The sequence below is a fragment of the Gossypium arboreum genome, chromosome 3 (assembly GCF_025698485.1).
Source record: "Gossypium arboreum isolate Shixiya-1 chromosome 3, ASM2569848v2, whole genome shotgun sequence".
NCBI lineage: Eukaryota > Viridiplantae > Streptophyta > Magnoliopsida > Malvales > Malvaceae > Gossypium > Gossypium arboreum.
Window position 1 is genome coordinate 4,423,180 of NC_069072.1, and position 21,133 is coordinate 4,444,312.

Below are 21,133 nucleotides of genomic sequence, written 5' to 3' on the forward strand. Positions count from 1 at the left end.
CTTTTTAGTTGAATAATTTATGTCTATTAAAGATGAAATTATTTGTTGTAATATGTGAGTTATAATTACATTATTCTTTGTTTATTTTGTTCTTACTTTTCCTCATTATTCATGAATTATAAAAATGTTTGTTTTGTCCTTACTTTCTATCATTATTTGTGCTTTAATGTCTGCGAATTAAAATAATATATTTTTAGAATATTATTACTTTTTTAAAAATCATTTAGCCTCATTATGCAATTAAATACTTTTTTATATGCAATGTAAAGCCGCCACACTCCAGCGATATTGAACAAAATGCATCATGCGTGAAAAATAACATTGTCGTTATAGTGCAGGCACTAAACTGCAATTTGTAAGTATCATATTACACGTTTCAATAAGATTCAGGGGTTAACCGTGATATTAACCCCATAAAAGTTACGAAGCTTTTTTTAACCATCTAATTTTCAGTTATTTTGCGGTAATTGTTTTTCTGGACAGCAAACGTCAGGTCGGCTTGACATAATTTTCAAATATCTGCCTATTAATCTGACGCGTGTCACTAAAATGCTGAGCCGCGACGTCAAAACAATACAAGCGGCTCGTTGAAGATACTCGTGGCCGTAATAATTGTACTAAATTAAATTCCCATAAGATAGGAAAATCTAGTGGCAGGGACGTAAATTTTGTGAAAAATCAAGGGTATAATAAACGTTAGCTACCATGAAGCGTTTAATAAATTAAATAAATAATACAAATTTGATTAGATCTCATCCTTCAGATTTGTAGGATTCCAATTATAGCCGTTGATTATTAATAAAAAAATATCTTCAATAAATAACTATGTTTTCACCCGTAGAGAATTCAGATCAGAATGCAGCCGCCACACTCCAGCGATATTCGCTGGGTAACAATTTGGTAGTGCAAAAGTCACATCATATTTGACCCTCTTCAAATCTGAGCTTAGCATAAAATTTCTTGCCCCCCAAGGAACGGCAGATTAAGACCCCAGTAAGTCAATAAAGATACACCGCGAAACAGCGAATCATAAACTGTTTTCCTCCTCCTCCAACCTTTCTTGATCCTTCTCTAGCTTCTTTCCTCTATTATATATAACCGCTACCCCTCCATGCTTTTGTTGCATTTTAACAGTAAGAGCGCAAAAGAAGAAGAAAATGAATCGTTTTGTAGTAAGGTCGGTGATGCGGGGCCTGATCAATGGCCGAAGTTATTGCAGTAGCAGCATCTGCATCGGCAACGGGCAAGTCTACAGGTCCGCCATAGTTGGAAGAAGCTTGCAGTTGAGCGGCCAACGTAACGGTGTGGCGTTTGGTGGATTTGAATGGAGGAGGATGATGAGCTCTTCTCCTGCTTCTGTGGAAAAAGCGACATCTGAGAAGGAAGACAAAACGGAGAACTCGGTGAAGGAAGAGACGAAGGAAAATGAGGTTATGGCTGTAAGTTATTGGGGAATTTCAAGGCCTAAGATCACCAGAGAGGATGGCACCGACTGGCCTTGGAATTGTTTCATGGTACCATATTATCCTCTTTAGTTTAAACTTTAAACTTCAAAATTCATTTTATTTTTACAAGATATGAGCGTTTAATTATCATCCGTTCCTTTTTTATGCATTTTCCATTTCGTTAAACTTGACATTTCTTTGGCTGTTTTTAATAATTTTCTGAAAGGTTTAATGATCTTATTGATTTGGCCTTTTTTTGCATTATTTTTTCTTTTCCTTCTTGGGTCTAACTGACTTGTAACTGTAGATCAAAATCTAAGGTCGTGTTTGGATGTTATAGAAACCAAAGTACGATTCCTCTGTTCTTTGATTTTTTTAGCGGATAAAATTAAAGATTAAAGATGAATAAATTCGTTAAATCGAAGAGTCAACTTGAAAGAAATATCTACATGTAGCGGAAATAAACTCATTATTTATTTATTTTTTGAAGGATTTTGAAATTATTATTAATCTTTTCATATAAAACTGATCTGAAAGAGCTCTAAGGATTTGAGAAATTTCCATTGCTCTGTAGTTTGACCGATGATAATTTGTTCTGTTTGTTTGTACTCATGTAGCCATGGGAAACTTACAAAGCAGACCTGTCAATTGATTTGAAGAAGCACCATAAGCCAAAGAATTTCACGGATAAATTCGCTTACCGGACGGTCAAACTCCTTCGCGTTCCTACAGATATCTTCTTCCAGGTTTTCCTTCTACCTTTTCCGTTTCATGATTACATTGTTATGTAATTGGTTCAATTCAACTTTCACGCGTTCTTCTCGCATTTGACTTATACATGTGTATACGCCAACACTTGCTTAGATCCGTAGTTGTCTTGACATGATTTTGAAAGCTTTCGTTTAACTATTTTGGTATTTGATGTATGGTTTTCTTGAAATGCAGAGACGATATGGCTGTCGAGCTATGATGCTGGAAACAGTGGCGGCCGTCCCTGGTATGGTTGGGGGCATGCTTCTGCACCTGAAATCTCTCCGTAAATTCCAGCAAAGTGGTGGTTGGATCAAAGCCTTGCTTGAAGAAGCAGAGAACGAGAGGATGCATTTAATGACAATGGTGGAGCTTGTTAAACCCAAGTGGTACGAAAGGCTCCTTGTTCTAACCGTGCAGGGAGTCTTCTTTAATGCCTTCTTTGTTTTGTATATGCTTTCGCCCAAATTGGCGCATAGAATTGTTGGGTATTTGGAGGAGGAAGCCATTCACTCATATACAGAGTATTTGAAGGACATTGATAGTGGTGCGATTGAGAATGTACCAGCCCCTGCCATTGCAATAGATTACTGGAGGTTACCTAAAGATGCCACGTTGAAGGATGTCATAACTGTGATTCGTGCTGATGAAGCACATCATAGGGATGTAAATCATTTTGCTTCTGTACGTATTATATTCCCTCTTTCTCATTATCTGTTATTTAATAATATTTTTTGGATTGGATTATGATGTTAATGCCTTTTTGCGCTGGGTTCAATGTTGTTGTGTGCAGGATATTCATTTTCAGGGAAAGGAATTGAGAGAGGCGCCTGCTCCTCTTGGTTATCATTGAGACTGATATTGGATCGTGTAGAATCTGTCCGAGATTCTTGCTTGATGCATACTTGAATTACGTTACATTTTGTATATTGATGTATGGACGATTGGACCACGATTAATATGATAAATTTTCCAATATTGAGTGACCATTATAAATGGAGAGTATTTGACATTATCTTAACGCCGTATCTTCAATGAAGGAAAAAACCACCGTATCTTCCTGCTCTTCTCTGGTGTTTCTTATGAAAATTGAAAAAAAAAAAAAAACCATTGTCTGAGCCCGGGTTCGAACCGGGGACCTCTAGTGTGTGAGACTAGCGTGATAACCAACTACACCACCCAGACAGTTGTTGTTCCCGTTAGGGATATTATTTTACATTTGTAAAGCTGACCAAGGCAGTTTGTTACGGACAGTGACGATTTAAAGAAAGAGACTCAGCGTTGATGAAGCAGCCTTTGCGCTGGTAGCAGTGGTGGTAACAGGCGATGCATTAGACGTGCAATGTACAATGAAGGCGGGCGTTAATGGACTTGTGTTAAAACAGACAATGGCGTTGATATCGTTAATTTTCGTGCAAATTGAACCCATTTTGGTTTAGCAGATTCAGACTGAAGAATTTAAACGATATTAGCCTTGAGACTTAAAAACATCATGGCCGACATATTATTACCCCACCAGTAGCTCGCAACGGTTCTGATGAAGACGAATGAAGCATTCCAAGACTTCTTCATGGGTGGGCCGGATAAATTTATATAAAAAGTAGGAGTGTTTAAGTAAAAATATAGGTTCGAAAAATAAATTTGGACAAAAAAATAAGTTCTGTATAGAAAATAAGTTAGAACATATGTAAGGGTTTTTTGAGTCGACCCAACGCAAACTTGAAAAGAAAAAAGTTACTTTTTTTTTTGTTTTCTTGCTGGTTTGTTGTTATTTTGTTATTATTTTCTCAATATTTTACTATCATTTCACTATTATGTTACTATTATTTTATTGTTATTATTTGGATATTGTATAACTTTTGTTTTATTGTTAATTTTGATATTATTTTAGAGGCATTTACTTGTTAAGTTGGATTTATATTAGCATTATTTAAGTATACATTTTTTAAAATTTATTTTTAATACGTTGGGAAACATTTATTTTAATGTTTTAATTTTTTATGTATTATATTTTTAAAATATATATAAAAATTTAATACAATCGGGCTGGGCCAAGTTTTAACATTCTTATTCGAACCGGGCTTAGATAAAATTTTAAGTCCATTTTTCGAGTCATGTCCGGACCTAGCCTAAAATTTTGGTTGGACTTGGCCCAAACTCGACTCAATCCATGTACACCTCTAATTCCTAGTAAAGTAATACTAAGTTTCAATCCTTTTATTGCATAAATTAGGTTCATATTATTTAATTGTATTTTTTAATATTAAAAAATATTAATTAGACTTAACAAAAAATCTAAAGTGTTAAAAGATCGAATAGAAGAACAATAAAAGAAAATATAAATTTAGTTGAATTGGAATTATTCATTTATAAAATATAAATAATTTAAATCAAGTAATGTGAAAGCATGTATCACACTCAACTTTGCTGGAATTTGGCATGTGCATGAACACTTTGTTTAATATTTCTAATTTTTTTTAGTCAAATTTTGTGTATATTTACTAATTAAATTATGCTTATTTTATTTAATTTCATATATATGCCTAGTAGTAGCAGCTCCGCTTAAAATTTAATTGAGGCTTATTTGGCGGCAATTATTGTTTCTCGACAACAATTTGGCAGCTCGCTAAAAATGTGGTGTACATGAACGTCATAATAGGTTGACGCTTTTTCAAATATCTGATCTGCGTATGAAGCTCACTAACATCAACTATTTCCCCTTCTTCGCTCCATATTATATAACCTCCACGCTTTTATTCGATTTCCACAAATTCATCATCAAAATAAAACGAAACGAAAAAAGAGAGGGAAGAAAATGAATCGTTTTATAGTAAGGTCGGTGATGCAGAGCCACCTGAGCCATGGCCGAAGCATCAGCAACGGTCACATTTGCAGCTCCGCCATAGTTGAGAGAAGCTTGGAGTTGAGCGGACAACATAACGTTGTGACGCTTGTAAGATTTGAATGGAGAAGGATGATGAGCTCTACTCCTGCTTCTGTGGGAAATGCGTCTTCTGGAAGGGAAGAGAAAATGGAGAACTCAGTGACGGAAGAGACGAAGGGAAAGGATTCGTCGGCGTTAAGTTATTGGGGGATTTCTAGACCTAAGATCACCAGAACGGACGGCACCGACTGGCCCTGGAATTGTTTCATGGTACCATTTTATCTTTTTTCCATAGTTTAACTTTAAACTTCAAATCTCGTTTCATGATAATTAGCGGTTTATTATCTTCTTCTGTTCTATTTTACGTCTTCTCCATTTACGTTAAACTTGATTTATTCTTGTTGTGTAACAATCTATAGTTGCTCTGTTCTTTGCATTCTTTTTAAAATTATTAGCGGATAATTTAAAGATTTAAAATGAATAACTTCGTGTTAGTCAAAAGAGTAATTCAGCTTTACTTAAACATTTACATGTTGCAGAATTGAGAAATGAACTCCTTATTATGTTCTGTTACAGCATTTTAAATTATTATTTCATCTAAAGCTGATCTGAAAGATTTAGAGATTCGTTTTGAGTAATTTCCATTACTCCTTAGCTTTGACGTCTGTTTGTTTGAACTCCTAATGTAGCCATGGGAAACTTACAGCGCAGAGCTGTCAATTGACTTGAAAAAGCGTCATGTCCCAAAGAACTTCGTTGATAAATTCGCTTTCTGGACTGTTAAACTCCTTCGCCTTCCTACAGATATCTTCTTCCAGGTTTTCCTTTTTTTTTTTTTGACCTTTTCTAATTATTTTGATATTTTCTTATACAAATCCTGAACTATTCGTAGTGGCATGCTCGAACTCACGACTTACATATTGTTCCAACAATAACGGTGACAATGGACTTGATATATGGCTTTCTTGAAACGCAGAGACGATACGGCTCTCGAGCTATGATGCTGGAAACAGTAGCGGCCGTCCCTGGCATGGTTGGAGGGATGCTTCTGCATTTGAAATCTCTCCGTAAGTTCCAACAAAGTGGTGGTTGGATCAAAGCGTTGCTTGAAGAAGCAGAGAACGAGAGGATGCATTTAATGACAATGGTGGAGCTTGTGAAACCCAAGTGGTATGAAAGGCTTCTTGTTCTAACTGTGCAGGGAGTCTTCTTCAATGCTTTCTTTGTTCTGTATATGCTTTCACCCAAATTGGCACATAGAATTGTTGGGTATTTGGAGGAGGAAGCCATTCACTCGTATACAGAGTACTTGAAGGACATTGAAAGTGGTGCAATAGAAAATGTTGCAGCCCCTGCCATTGCAATAGATTATTGGAGATTGCCTAAAGATGCTAGGTTGAAGGAGGTTATAACTGTAATTCGTGCTGATGAAGCTCACCATAGGGACGTAAACCATTTCGCTTCTGTACGTATTACTTTCCCTCACTATATATCAATGTTTCTTGCCATCATATTTGCCTCTAACAGTTTCATACATTGTTTTTGGGGACTTGATTGTGATATATATGGGGTGGTTTCAATGTTGTTATAAGCAGGATATTCATTTTGCCGGAAAGGAATTGAAAGCCGCGCCTGCTCCTCTTGGTTATCATTAAGACTTCATGTTGTGGATCGTGAAGATTCTTTAAAAGGTTCGTGCTTGATGCAAACTTGAATTATATTTATCTATGTTTTTGTATAAATTGAGGACCACGATGAATTGTATTAACGATAATAATTGCAAAGTATGGCTTACACTGTTGGCATTTTCTCAGCTACCATATATCTTTCTTCTCTTTGGTTTCATAAATTGCAAAACTGAGAAAATGGTTGAAAAAAGATATATTCTGTCTGAGCCCGGGTTCGAACCGGGGACCTCTAGTGTGTGAGACTAGCGTGATAACCAACTACACCACCCAGACCGATTCAATTGGTTGACGTTAATGTCACCAGGTATATATATATTATTTTAGCAAGTCGTACTGCCATGTGCGTAATTGGCAGCATTGTCTCGATCTGGTATAATCCTCCTGCCAACTTTCATACCTTTTGTGATTGTCTATCCGTAAAGATCGCCTTTGGCTTCGGTAGATTGTATGCTTTATTTTGGGTAGGCACATATGGTGGCCAGTTGCTCCTATGTGGGGAACCCTTACTAAAACGAAAACAAAGGAAAAGAAAGCAAACAACTGTGATTAGTTACACCTGTCAGCTGTTGATATTAACTTGTATTGGATTAGCACTAACAGGGATAAGAAGCAAGGAGAAATGGGTTCTTCTTCAGTGAAAGCATTAGGCCTTGCTCTAACTTGGTGTAGCAATCAAGTGGCTTCCTCTTCTCTTTCCCTGCATGTTTTGTGTCTTTACCTTTTCTATTTTCCAGGCCATACAAGGACTGCAAAAACCTCTTAATCTCAGTCTGGATATATGAAATATATTATGGTTAGAGAACATTATGAGAATGAAGTGAAAGAGCCGATGAAACCTTGCATGTTCTATCGCCCCTTGTCATCATTGAACTCAAGGGGTGCAATTGGTGCGATCGGGATCCTGTGGTGCGTACGGATGTGAAAATTTTTTTGAGAGTAGAGTTTAGACCCTTACATCTTGGTGCAAGTAGAGCATGGAACCTGTTAATACACACAATCAAAATACCACTTATATGTCCCTTAACGTACCAGTAGTAGCATCCACGCACACCGGCTTACAACCCAGCCAACCGATGTATTAATCACAGCAGGATTTACAATTTTCTATTATTTCTTGTAGTGCCGTTAACAGTTTACGGTACAGGAACATAGACTGAAAGGAAGGAACATCATTATAAGTTTGATCCCATCATTTTTTTTTTCTTTTTTTATTAATTTTAGAATTCTATACTGATTGAAAATATACTATTTAAACAAAATTTACAGTTATCAGTTCATTACAATAACGGTCTAATCTATCATTCATAAATTTTTTCAGAAGATTTGTATCCCTACATATGCGGATTCAATATGTAAAACTACTTTCTATTAGGTTTTTAACCAAATCTTTACTATTAAAATTTGAATAGTTACCAAATTAGAATAATATTACATTTGATTTTAAACAGTGATATTCAAATTATAAACAAATATTAAATTAAAAATTCAATAGCCAGCAAAATGAAAATACACTATAAGAAAAAAGAAATTAAGGGATCATTGAGTTGTTTACAGATTATCAGCCGAAAAGATTTTAACTTATTTGAATGTAAGTGAGGAAAAAGGGTTAGGTCCCTTAATTTCTAACATTTCTGCAGTTGTAGCTCATTCCATCTATAAGAGGCAGAATATATTCTTAGCTATGTTATAGAATCAGGCTTCTTCAATTTTGCTTTTGAATGATCCATCGCAAGATCATTGTTGATATCAACGGCAGCATAGGGTGGCGGTGGCGGTGGCGGTGGCGGTTGCAGTGATGATCTGTAAGCTTGCTGCTGTTGTAAGGAAAATCTGAATCTTAAGAGCAGCGAATTTGTTACCACCCCAATAGAACTCAGACCCATAAGGGCTCCAGCAATTGATGGCGTTAGCATTGTCCCCGTAAGGGGCAGTAATGTTCCAGCGGCAATTGGAATTCCAACCTATATTAGTAAAAACCAAAGCAGTATCAGATGTTCACATAAAGAAGTACAATAAAAGTGAATTATTAGAAGGAACAAACTGGATTTTGCCTTTCAGTCAGGCTCAGGCACACCCAATATTTACAGAAGTCGTAAGATATAAAGGGTTGGTATGAAATTGTTTCTGGTAACAACAATGCTACAAGAAGCGGCAAACACTTGTTATCAAAGTTTATTACTTGCTTGCTTTGCAAGAAAGAGAGCCATAAGCAAATCCAAAAGACAAAAAACAGATGAAAACTTACAATGTTGTATGCAAAAGCCCACCAAAGATTTTGCTTCACAGTTTTCATTGTTAGCTGGCTTAGCGCCAAGGCATCAAGCAACTGCATGAAGATAAATCGAGTCGATTTACGTTATACATTTGGCAATGTGGAATATGGAGTTGATAGGAGAAAAGGCAACTGAATTCACAAAATATATTTCATCATATACTACTGCGTTCATTCCGGATTTTTAAGGCCTGCCAGAATTGTGATAGACATAGCCAATATGCTTGAAATGCTTGCACCAAGTTGCATATAGAAAGAATATGTTTGACAGAATAAAATTGACCTTTTTGTACGCATATGTGTTCACCCTAAATAAAAATTTAATTCATTAACTGAAAAGGAATTCAACAGATTTAACTATTAAAATAAGAAAAAAATTTATTTCGACCATTTGGTACACAAAATTTAGTTTAAGACGATACCTGTGACAGTCGATTGCCCATCAATACAATAGAAGATACTTCACTTGCAGCACCAACACCACCACCCATGGCAACTCCAATATGTGCTGAAGCCAAGGCAGCAGCATCATTGATTCCATCGCCAACCATAGCTACCACATTTTGATTCTCCTGAAGTTCACTTACAAACTTCCTCTTTTCATCTGGTTTAACTTGAGAGAGCACCTGGAAACCATATAGCACCATCTTTAATATCTAATCAAGCTCGATTTAGTGTCTGAATGCTCTAGATGGTCACTATAAATTCTGTAAAAAGGGAAAGTATGAACAATCTTCATATAACATATTGCCTCTTTTTTCTTATAGGCTAGGAACAAAATATTGCAGATTGAGAAAGTTTTCTAATCCTTCACCAAGCATGGATTCTTAAGTTGCATCTGCTTTTTATCCTGTTATTCTTCCATAAATTTCTGTCAACTAATGCTACCAACATAAACCCCAACCACCTCCCACCTCTTTTCTTGATTCTCTCTTCCTGGACTAAACAAAGCAAATTTCTTCTGATAGTAAATATAGTCCATAAATCTAAAGCTTTAGCTTGTTTACAGAGTGTTGGACCTATGATAGATTGATTAGCATTCATAATGGTTAGTAGTTTACATATATGTTAAACAGTAATTCTTAATATCAGTCAGGATACGTTTAACTTCAACAATGATTTCTTAAAGCTGATACAACCCAAGTAGCTCTAACCATCTCTTTCTCAAGCAGAGCTCAAAAACTAACATCTATAACTATATATAAAAAGAAGAAACATTGGAGTACTGTAGAAGTGTAGGTCCCAAATGATGACACATTAGGAGCTTTTTTTTGTTGGTTTTGGTTGGAGTTGGGAGGGAAAGAAAGAGAGAAAAAAGGTATAATTACCTGTCAATCCTTACACTTTTCAATCTTCTAAAATTTAGTCTCTTTACTTTTAATTTTATGAATTTAGTCTTTTTACTTGCTTCTAATTTCAAGAATGTAGTCCATCTACTATTTTCATTTACAAAATAAAGTTACTGACAACATTGTTAATTGATATCTATTAAATTTGAATATGTTTATGTTTGTGATCACTTAAACTTTATTTTTAAAACAAACTTTGAATATTAAAATGCCACATATTCAAAATAAATAGAAGTCTAATAAAACTGTTGTCAATTTGATTTTAATTTTAAATCAGTCAAGTAGAGGGTTAAATTCCTAAAATTAAAGTAGAAGACTAAATTTCAAAATTTTGAAAGAGTACGGAGATAGGGACATAATTAAACTAAGGAGTGAGAGAGAGAGAGAGAAATTATATATTCATGTTCATGTTTTTTTCTAAAATATTGTATATTTATTGTTATGAATTTATATGAAAATGACATCATTATTTTATTGTGAAATAATGCATTAAAAACTATTAGTTTAGATGTTGAATCGCGGATTGATTTAATATTAGCATATGTCTCAAGTAAACAAATATTTAACTACTTATTTTTTATTTTAATTTTGAATAAAGTACAGAAATGTTTTTCTTCATGCATCTACTTCCAAGTTGATTTAAATCCATATTTGATTTGCTTGCAAATTGTTTTATTTATGTTTGTAGGATTATTATCCTATCAATTTCCACTTAAAACTTTTTAATTCTACAAGCAAAATTTTAAATAAATAAATAAATAAACTGAAATAAATCCTTACAAAAATAAAATTTAAATAATGTATTTAAAGTTACTAGTATTTGACCATTACTCAATCCAAAAAATTTTAAAATTAAAATAAATATTCAAAACAAATATCTTTATAAATTATCATAAATTTAATTTTAGCAATAACAAAAATAATATTATTAATGGTCGTATATTTAATCTATACATAATTTGTTGGTAATTTTTCTAAAACATTTTTAAAAATATTAAAAATAGTTATTTTGTAAGTTTATCTAGAGTTTCATTTAATATCCAAATTTAACCCATATTTAAAATGATTATCCCAAACATGCCTCAGAAATAAGTTCAAAAAATTAATCAACCTTAAATTATTATCATAAATTTAATTTTCATAATTAAAAAAATTAGAATATATTAAAATTATAAATCCCCATGAGTAAGCAGGGACGTAAAGGCAAGTAATATTTCACACCAAATGCTAACCTATATGGATAATGTGTTCAATCATCGGGAACAAACTTACCTTATCCTTTGGGATTCCAACAATTGATGCAACATACTCAGCAGTGCTCCTTTTGTCCCCAGAAAGCATGTACACACTGATTCCTTGCCTATATAAAGAATCAACAACGTGCCTGGCATCTTCTCTGATCTGATCCTCAAAATAAATAAGACCAGCGAGCTTATTATTCACTCCAACATAAACCACAGATTTATTCCTAAGCTCCTCATCTGTTTCCAAAAGCAAACTATCGCCAACACCATGCCTGCAGAAAATAAACTCCTATGTCAGACAGAAATTACCTGATGATCCCTATGTCAGAAATTACCTAATCATTCCTTCAACTTTTTTAAAAATAAAAAGATGAATTTCTGCTAAATGAAACTGCTCTTAAAGATCACATTTACTAGTATACTATATAATAACTGAAAACACACACACACGGAGAATACATACCTCTGAACCCACTCTAATGTCCCAACTGACACTGTTTTATCATTAATGACAGCTACAGCGCCAGATCCAGGTTCCTCAACAAATGTTCCATCCACTACCTGCAAGAAAGCCCTTTGCATGAAAATCACAGCCAATAGATAAATGGAAAGGACATCATCACTATCCAGACAGATGTAATGAACATGGATGTTTCCGGAAAACTGAAGAACTGTCACTGTAAGTTGAGCTTGAAAGCTCAAAAAGAAGAAAAGGAAATTTCATTGCTGATTGAAAATGACAGTAATATTGAAAGCTAAGTCACAGTTATTTGTTCTTTACTATAAATTTTTGCGTTTCTTATTGCATATTTGTGTATCAAAGGAAGGATTAAATTTATACCTAAACAGAAGCCTATATCAAAGATAGGGGTAAAAAAATGCTAAGCACCTTTATGTTTGGACTTTTCACAGCCTGGGCAGCTTCCACGATTGCTTTACCAACTGGGTGAATGGTATTTGATTCTACAGCGGCAGCTAACTTAAGAACATCATCTTCAGACCAACTACCATCGAAATGTTGTCTGCACCAAAGCACACATTTTATCATCATAAAAAATGTATAACCTGGCAAAAGCTGCACACATTTTTGTTAGCATAATACTTGGCAACTTTAAACTGGGACTTGCACCAAGGATATCTTCTATCCAGCCATAGTGTAGATGAACCATCAAAATTATCGATTCTCAATTAATTTCATATCATGGATTCAGAAACTGGTCTTTTAGCAAATATTACACTTCCAGACTGAATAACTTATAACAATATAGAGCCAGAACGGCACATATGGATAAATTTTATGAGCTAGGACTACCATCTTATTTAGGCTACATATCCTTTACACTTTTTTTTTATTGTTTCTCATATTTTGCTATAAGGCAAGAGCAAATAGAAAAATCATAATATAAAGAATGGATAAAAAGCAAAAAATAAACCAATATAAATAAAATAGTTCCACATAGAAGTAAAACCAAGCCTTTTCTCATCATAAAAGTCAGTTTTAAATTTCAAACTCCCTAAAATTTATCTTTTGCTTTAATATGTTTTGTTTTTCCTTCTGCAAAAAAACAGCAAAACTGACGGTTGAATGAAGACTCAAGTTTTATCGATTTCCTAAATTGTTCATCATCAAACATGAAAAACATGAGCAGAATAAGAATCAGTCCACAAGAAAATATATCTTTGGATAGCAACATAGGCAGTTCATGAAGAAAAAAGAGACAAAAATTTACGTAAAGATAATTTTAGATTAAATACACTAGATCACTGATAGTTCTACTCCAGAAAGTTCAATATGAGCCATTTAATGTTAAAGTTTCAGAAACCACTCAACCTGGAATCACTATGATCCATGCCACTTGGAGTTACAACCTTTGTCACAACAGGTCTGCCAATAGTAAGGGTTCCCGTTTTGTCAAATATAATTACATTCACCATAGAAAATTTCTCTAAAATATTTCCACCACGCAAAAGCAATCCTCTTGTTGCCCCTAATGAAGTTCCGACCTGAAAATACCAAATATAGGCACTAAAACAATATTAACTATAACTTCAACTATGTCACTAGTCTAACATGGTGTAAAATGGTGAAACAAGGATTACCAGCATAGCTGTAGGGGTGGCTAAACCCAGGGCACATGGACATGCAACAACCTATGTCAACAGATAAAGGTTCAATGAAACTGACTAAAAAGTTAAGAAAGAAAACAAAATGGAAGTTACTAATATAATTCTAGAGTATATCAAAATGGATGCCAAAACATCCACATTTACATCAGATTATGAAGTAAAGCAACAACTAGGAGGCACTTTGAAGAAGCAATATCAACCAATTCATCATATTTTTTTCTCAATCAGATAATATGTGAACTGTTCTTTTTTTCTTTTCCTTTTTTTTTTTTTTTTTCACTTTCTAGTTATATAATGCACACACAAAGATCGTTCAATATGGATGTAGATTTCCATGTATCATACCAGAACACTACAGGAAAGCTGCAGGGCAAGTGAAACTGTACTTCCTTGATAAATAGAAGCTGGAATAATTCGTGCACCAAACAGATTCCAGAACATAAAGGTAGCAGCAGAGAGAGCCATAACTCCATAAGTGAAGTGTCCAGCCACCTGGAATTCCAATTTTTTTTTTGAAGAAAGTTAAATTGCCTTTCCACCAAAAGTAAACAACACATGCCATGGTTCTTTTTCTTTCTCGTTACACCAATTAATTAAGAACACGATACCAGAATACAACTCTTTATGTTGATTGATTATTTCATTTCTTTGTATTGAGCTAGGATCAGGAAAAAAGAAAAGGGGGGGGGAGGAATTAAGTCACCTTTCACATCAACAGCTCCTCACTTCAACAGAGTTTTTTAACTTTTAAACCATGGAGATCAGAATCAACCAGAATTTATCAACCATGTATAAAGCTTCATGCATGCAAGAATAAAGGTCATGTGAAACTGATGCAGGAAAAATAAAAATTTTACTGTTCCATTATAATCTTCAAATATGCATCATTCAAAATTTTATCCAGACATGATATGCTTTCCAGAATTACTTCTTTAGTTTGCAGCTGAAAGGCTGAAGAAAACCATGTTGAATAGACGAAAGATTGCCATGTGTGTAAGTAAAAAGTAGCCTAACAGAGTTATTCAACCTGGGGAGGTGTGGTGTTCTAAAACCATTTAGTATCTGAGGTGGCACCGGAGAGCAGATAAGACTAGTGCCCTATTTTCCACAACTAAGCAATCCATGTTAACCATGTGAACAGTAATTCCAAACAAGTTCTCTGATAACATTCCTTGTATTTTTAATGTATCTACCAAAAGATCCCTTTATCCCACTGAAGATGAAATAAGTTCTGCAAAAAATATAGGGAACAAATTGAAGAACCTTGTCGGCCAACCTCTGCACTGGAGCTTCCCTGCTCTGTGCTTCTTCCACCAAACGAACAATGTCTCCCATTGCAGTCTCACCACCAGGTCTCCGTACTTCAATTGTAAGAGTTCCATTAAGGTTGATGCTTCCAGCTGCAACTTGACTCTAGCACAAACATAAGTTTCAATTTGGTATAATATGATGAAAGGAGGCCAGTATTAATACTAGGGACTGAGTGATTGACATTGTGAATCACGTAGAAAGAGGAGGAAGAGATAGAGAAGGAAATTTTTTTTCCGTGAGGAGGGAATGAAGATGGCAAATTTAAAACCATACCCCTGGTTCTTTGGTTACTGGCATTGGCTCCCCAGTAAAACTTGACTCATCAATGGTGCTTCTACCGGCTCTGACTATTCCATCTGCAGGAACACGGTCCTAGAAGAAAACAAGAATATTTGTCAAGAAATAACAAAGTCTTCTACAATAAAAGAAAATTCATGAAACTGTTTAGCACTTCAACATATTAAATGGATCACAGTGAAAATCAGCAATAGTAATATAGCTTCCTAAGTTTAGAAAGTAAAGAAAGCAGCAACATAACTCATATGTCCTAAGAAGGAACAACACTCTTTGCTAATAGAATAAACATTGAACATGAATAACAAAATTATAAACAGTAAACATCAGACACACCAAACAGGAAAGCACTAAGATACGAGATGATAACAGATTAAAGCACAAGTCTAATTTACTTACTCCTGGCAGTACGACAATTTGGTCTCCAACAGAGAGACTGCTACAAGGAACTTCAACAATTGAATCATCAACCATCAGACGAGCTTGTGAGGGCAAACTACTAAGAAGTCCAGTCATATCACTGGTTGCTTTGATTTTTGCTCTCTGTTCAAGATTCCTTCCTAACAAGACAAAGGCTATTAACATGACTGGTTCCTCAAAGAATGCCCTCCAACCCTGCAAACACGATATCAATTAAAAAGGACTGATGTCTAACCTGAATGTCCCCTTCACATGCTCTCTACAGTCTACACCCCCACTTTAATCATGCAACAGAATCTGAAAACCAGACCAATCATTGCAAATACACTAGCAAATCAAATTGCAACTCAAACCATATGATAGAAACGTCTACTTTCAAATTATTTGAAGAATTTTACAATTTAGTAAGAACAACCGGAGATGGAACTCCATGCAAGAACCAATAAAATATTATAAAACTGGAATAAACCAGAATCTAACTAATGAAAAAGCTGTCTTACCCAAATAAAGAAACAAAATATTTGTGAGGACTCCCAACTATTCAATCCTAAATAGTCAAATTCTAAATAGTCAAATTTACCATGTTTCTTTCTTATTTACTTAACAGATAATGAACAGTCACATCTCTCAGATAAATAGCATATATATATGGAAGACCTAAGCATACAAATCTCAGCAGCCATGTCGGTCTTATAAAACTCTTCATCGTTTCTGATAAGATATCCAGGTTTTTTACACCCCCTAGGTTCCATTTTTATCCTCTTACTATGCCTGCTTGAGAAGTATCCCCGTATATACTATACAAGACTGAAATAGATGATAAAGGCCTTCAATTTATTTGCTTAAAACATCTTTATGTTCTTTTGACCATACAATCACCCAACAGCTATGATAGTGAGAAGTCAGAATGAACCACAAAAGTTGAGATTGGCAACAATTCCATAATAAATTTAGTAGTTAACAAGTGACGGTAAACTTAGAATATTTGTGATTGGCTTTTCTTCTACCTATTCTAAATTCCAATATGTGGATGCTATTTGGTTTTTCATGCTAAACGGCCTTAATACATCGTGGCATGCAACTTTTGGTATTTGTCAACTCATACAAGGTGTATTTCAGTTCAAATACAATAACAGAAGGAAGGAAGGCAAAAAGAATAACAAGAGAGTCAACAAGTCCAGGAAACCCTGAACTGAAACTACTCTAGAATGTATAAATAATAATCTGAATATCATATACGCTGACTCTAAACACAAAATTACTCTCAATGGTGAAACTAATTGAAATGAAATATGAGAAGCTGATACTAAGTACTGAAAAAGGAATCAATAACCTAGAAGTTTATTTAAAATGAGAAGTCAAAGTATGCTTACAACAAGACATGGCTTTGTTAATAGGAAAAACAGAAGTCATAACATGACACTCAAAATTTTGAAGTCATAAACATGCTATAAACAACATAGATTTCAAAACGTAAGTTATTTTACTGCATTTCATATGTACGTATGTCTACATACACAAAGGTGGATATCCATAGACTACACAAGTAGGAATAAGTATCAAGACTTACCAATTTTGGTATTAACACAGCTAGAGAACTAACAGCAAAAGAGGATAAAGCCCCAAGACCAACCAAAGTGTTCATGTTTGGAGCTCCCTTAAAAAGATTTTTCACACCCTCAAAGATAAGTTGACGCCCAGGACCAAGCAATGTAAACAAAGACAATGACAAATGGAACCCTGTTGAGTGAAATGCATGCATCCATGAAGCCTTAGCTCCTAAAAAATGGGCGACATGGCCAATGAGGCACACAGCACATAAAGCCCAGGAGACAGCAAGCTCGCGACCTATAACAGTGTAAGCAATTAAACCCGAATTACTTAGGAAGACAAACATTAGCATACTATTAACAATCTACTGAAAAGCAAAAGAAATATGAAAAGGTATCTACCACTTTATCTACTGAAAAGTAAAAAGAATGTGGAAAGGTACCTACCACTTTCTCTTAAGCGGCTGCGCTTTTCATCCATCTTCCGTTCAAAAACTTTGAAGAAATTATCTCGACCTGAATCTATATGGAAGAAATAAGCCAAGCAATCAATCCATAATGTAGATTAGTAGGAGGAACTTATGGAATAATTTACAACTCTCCAGAACACAAGTCATATCAGGAAGCAAACCAAGGGAAGTCTGTCAAGAAAATAGATCAGAAAGGCTAAACTTGGCCACGAACAATAAGAATAAATAGAAAAGTTTCCTAGTTAAATTATACTTGACTGACTGGCAGCACAATCTTTTCTAGAAATTTATCTCAAAGCAAAACAACAAGAGAGCCTTTTTTTTTACACTGGAGATGGCTACATAGATAAGATCCCACCATGACAATCTATTTAGGATCATATCAATCCATGCTCTCAAACAATGGCAAATACCATATGGTATGGGTTAAAATATGAGGAAACAAATTAATAATTAATAAGTGTAAAACAATTGGGAGGAAAATTATAGGAAATTAAGAGATACACGGCCATAATATGAAGCTGAAGCAATCATGTCTTATTTAACAAACTGTTATTAGATAGCCCCCTTGTAATGCATACAGGTTACTCGCAAGAGATTCACCGATGAGAACCTCCAAAACAAAATTAAGGTTGTTAGTATTCCTTCAGTCTTCAACTGCAATACAACAACTTTGCTGTAAATTAACATAGAACGAGGACTCTTGTTATAGCTACTATAGAATGGACACAACTAATTCTTCAAAAGATTAGCGTTCCGCACGACCAGAAAATCCTCCAACCATTTTATCCAAGTGGCCGCCACAGCTGACCTATTGAAAGGAGAAATGGTAAATTAATTATATCTATGACTTCAATGCTTGTATTGTTGCATCTATATATAGATGAGAGTCTTGAGTTTCAGAGACATACCATAAGGAATTATGGTTGCTCTTCAACAAAACCTTTTTCATTATTATAGTAAGACATCTCCTTCAGTAGTTCTCTGACCTATCACTAAAGCCACCAAACATACATGAATCATATGAAAAAAAAATGTCAACATGTGTTATGACTCTCTCATCTAAAGTTAGAGGAGCTTAATGGATCGTCATTCACAAGAGATGCTATAATATTTATTATTCAAGACCATAAACATTTTGGCCCGTCCAATATTTCATAATTGATAATCTTACATGAGAGATGATAGATTATACTTCAAGCTACTAGTACAGAGGAAGTTCAAATCTATGACTGAAACCTCAATGAACAATACAACTCATGGTCTCCGAGAGCCATGTGCATGACACCAAAATTTTAGAAACGGGCCCTTAAGTACATAGCTCTACCATGCCATCTAAATGCATACTAACTCAAATCGTGATTAATCCTTAAATAAGCACATTACTACCATGATGAAATTTTAGCAACACTTTTTGGTCTTATCAACTATCAAGGCTCCCTTTGGTTAACACTTCCACTCTTTTAGCAAAAAAAAAAAAGAAAAAAAGAATAGAAGTGGAAAAAAGCAACAAAAATTCAAATTAAATACAAAAAAAGCACTTACCAAATGAAGCACAAACAGTTTGCTTTACACAGAATTGATGAAGTTTTCTAATCGAGCACATTTTCTAGAAATAGGTGAAAAGAAACATGCAAAGCATATTCAAACAACAAAAAGTTGGACGACCAAGACGATGAAAATACTTAGTACCTCGAAGGTTAGAATTAAAGCCACAGCTAGTCAATTGTCTAGCTAACGCCTCCCCTAACTCCTTTTGCCAATTTGGTACAACCTTGGCTTCGGAAACCGGCCACACTATTGCTGTTTCTGTTGTGAGATTGACACTAGCAGAGGACACTTGGGGCTGCATTTCAAATCGGTGATACAATGAGATAGGAATAACTGATTCGATTTACAAAAGAAGCAAGAAAAAATTGAGACAACTTACTTGATTTTCTAGTATCCTCTTCACACTCGCAGCACACCCGCCGCAAGTCATTCCCTAAGCCCGGAGAAATTAAGGGAAAGAATCAGTAACCTGACGCTATTTCTTTTCTTTCTAAATTTATGAATAAAATACGGAGTAAAAAAAAAAGGGAAACCATACCCCAACATCAAGAATAATAATATCGGGAGATAAAGCAGATGGCTCGTCAACGGCTCCCGCTCCCAATTTCGCCTTCAAGTCCCCGTCGCCCGTTCCTTCCCCACCATCTCCACCTCCGCCACCGCTACCGCTACCACTTCCATCGCCGCCGCCATAAACGCCGCCGCCGCCAGCAGCCCCAAAATAAGCTGCGGAACTCGCGACGCACTCCAAACGGCGGTGTAAACGTTGGGGAACTGGAGCAGCGCACAAGCTCCTAAGTGGAGACGAATAAGAGCGGGAAGCAAGAAGAGTAACTCCTCGGCCCTGAGGAAAGAGACGAGAACGGATGCATCGAGCGATGAGAGAGCAATTGTTGTAGTAGAAATGACGGTTTAAGGCTCTGGGGATGGAGAAGAGAGCCAATGTGGGCACTGTAACTGAAAGTGCTGACTCCATGTCAAGATTGGAGTTGCAGCATAGAGAAGAAACTATCTCATGAAAGTCCAAGGCATTTGAGGCCCCTATCTTCTTTACTTTTCAGTACAATATCCCGCGGCTGCACGTCAAACTCAATATAAACGTTTTAAAATTTTTATTTCAGCTTCTCTGCGGTATAAAATATATTTTTATAATATTTACAAATACAATATATTATTAAACTAACTTAAAATAAATAAATAAAAATCATAAATGCGGTGCTATTTTTGTTGATAGTGGATATATGGAATGGGCTGCATTTGTGCATAATGAGGGGAAATTTTGTGTGCTGTATCTCCAATTTTATGGAATTTTTGATCCTTTTTAAAGTTTTATCTTAGTTTCGATCATGTTATAGGGATGATATTATTCTTGAATTTGACAATCAAATATTGTGGAAAGTTCTCTCTTCTAGTGCTTTGGACGTTTTTGATTATGATATATAATTTTAAGTTTTCACTCTATATGTCTAATGGATTGGTATGGACGCTAATAAAGCAGTTTGTACATTAGTAATGGTGACTTTATTGAAAGCGAACTACTTTGATTGTATTAGTTGTCCTTCTTCTGTTGTTGGTATTGTTCATGTTGATAGATTAGAGCATTTGGGTGAAAACTAGGGGGTTTAGGTAAAAGTGTATGAGGCAAGCTTGTTGGTTTGAGTATAGTTGTGCCCTGAGTTGTTTTCACTTTGTTTTGTTCTTTCAATCTATTCGTTTTTTAATGAATATGATTTTATTTTAAAATATATATATTTTATAAATGTTGATTGAATTTTAAC

General features: G+C 34.9%; 3 protein-coding genes and 2 non-coding genes across 5 annotated transcripts; 2 read left to right on the forward strand and 3 right to left on the reverse strand.

Moving 5' to 3' along the window:
• The first annotated feature begins 992 nt into the window (after window positions 1–992).
• LOC108474728 (ubiquinol oxidase, mitochondrial-like) lies at window positions 993–3,191 on the forward strand. Its single transcript, XM_017776738.2, has 4 exons — window positions 993–1,514; window positions 2,063–2,191; window positions 2,391–2,879; window positions 2,989–3,191. The coding sequence occupies exons 1-4, from the start codon at window positions 1,158–1,160 to the stop codon at window positions 3,046–3,048; spliced, it is 1,035 nt and encodes a 344-aa protein (XP_017632227.1). The 5' UTR covers window positions 993–1,157; the 3' UTR covers window positions 3,049–3,191.
• A 115-nt stretch (window positions 3,192–3,306) lies between these two features.
• Window positions 3,307–3,380, reverse strand: TRNAV-CAC (transfer RNA valine (anticodon CAC)). The gene has a single exon. It is a non-coding gene; the product is annotated as a tRNA-Val (tRNA).
• Window positions 3,381–4,852: 1,472 nt separating this feature from the next.
• On the forward strand, window positions 4,853–6,928 carry LOC108475249 (ubiquinol oxidase, mitochondrial-like). Its single transcript, XM_017777225.2, has 4 exons — window positions 4,853–5,349; window positions 5,769–5,897; window positions 6,056–6,544; window positions 6,675–6,928. Exons 1-4 carry the CDS (start codon window positions 5,011–5,013, stop codon window positions 6,732–6,734), a joined length of 1,017 nt encoding a protein of 338 aa, XP_017632714.2. The 5' UTR covers window positions 4,853–5,010; the 3' UTR covers window positions 6,735–6,928.
• A 38-nt stretch (window positions 6,929–6,966) lies between these two features.
• On the reverse strand, window positions 6,967–7,040 carry TRNAV-CAC (transfer RNA valine (anticodon CAC)). The gene has a single exon. It is a non-coding gene; the product is annotated as a tRNA-Val (tRNA).
• Window positions 7,041–8,129: 1,089 nt separating this feature from the next.
• Window positions 8,130–20,477, reverse strand: LOC108476013 (copper-transporting ATPase PAA1, chloroplastic). The gene is made up of 17 exons (XM_017778055.2): window positions 19,894–20,477; window positions 19,735–19,788; window positions 19,497–19,650; window positions 17,782–17,856; window positions 17,355–17,632; window positions 15,764–15,979; window positions 15,344–15,442; window positions 15,023–15,172; window positions 14,105–14,251; window positions 13,733–13,783; window positions 13,464–13,636; window positions 12,522–12,654; window positions 12,096–12,193; window positions 11,661–11,904; window positions 9,462–9,665; window positions 9,013–9,093; window positions 8,130–8,728 (listed from the first exon to the last, which is right to left on the reverse strand). The coding sequence occupies exons 1-17, from the start codon at window positions 20,329–20,331 to the stop codon at window positions 8,447–8,449; spliced, it is 2,877 nt and encodes a 958-aa protein (XP_017633544.1). The 5' UTR covers window positions 20,332–20,477; the 3' UTR covers window positions 8,130–8,446.
• Between the last annotated feature and the right edge of the window lie 656 nt (window positions 20,478–21,133).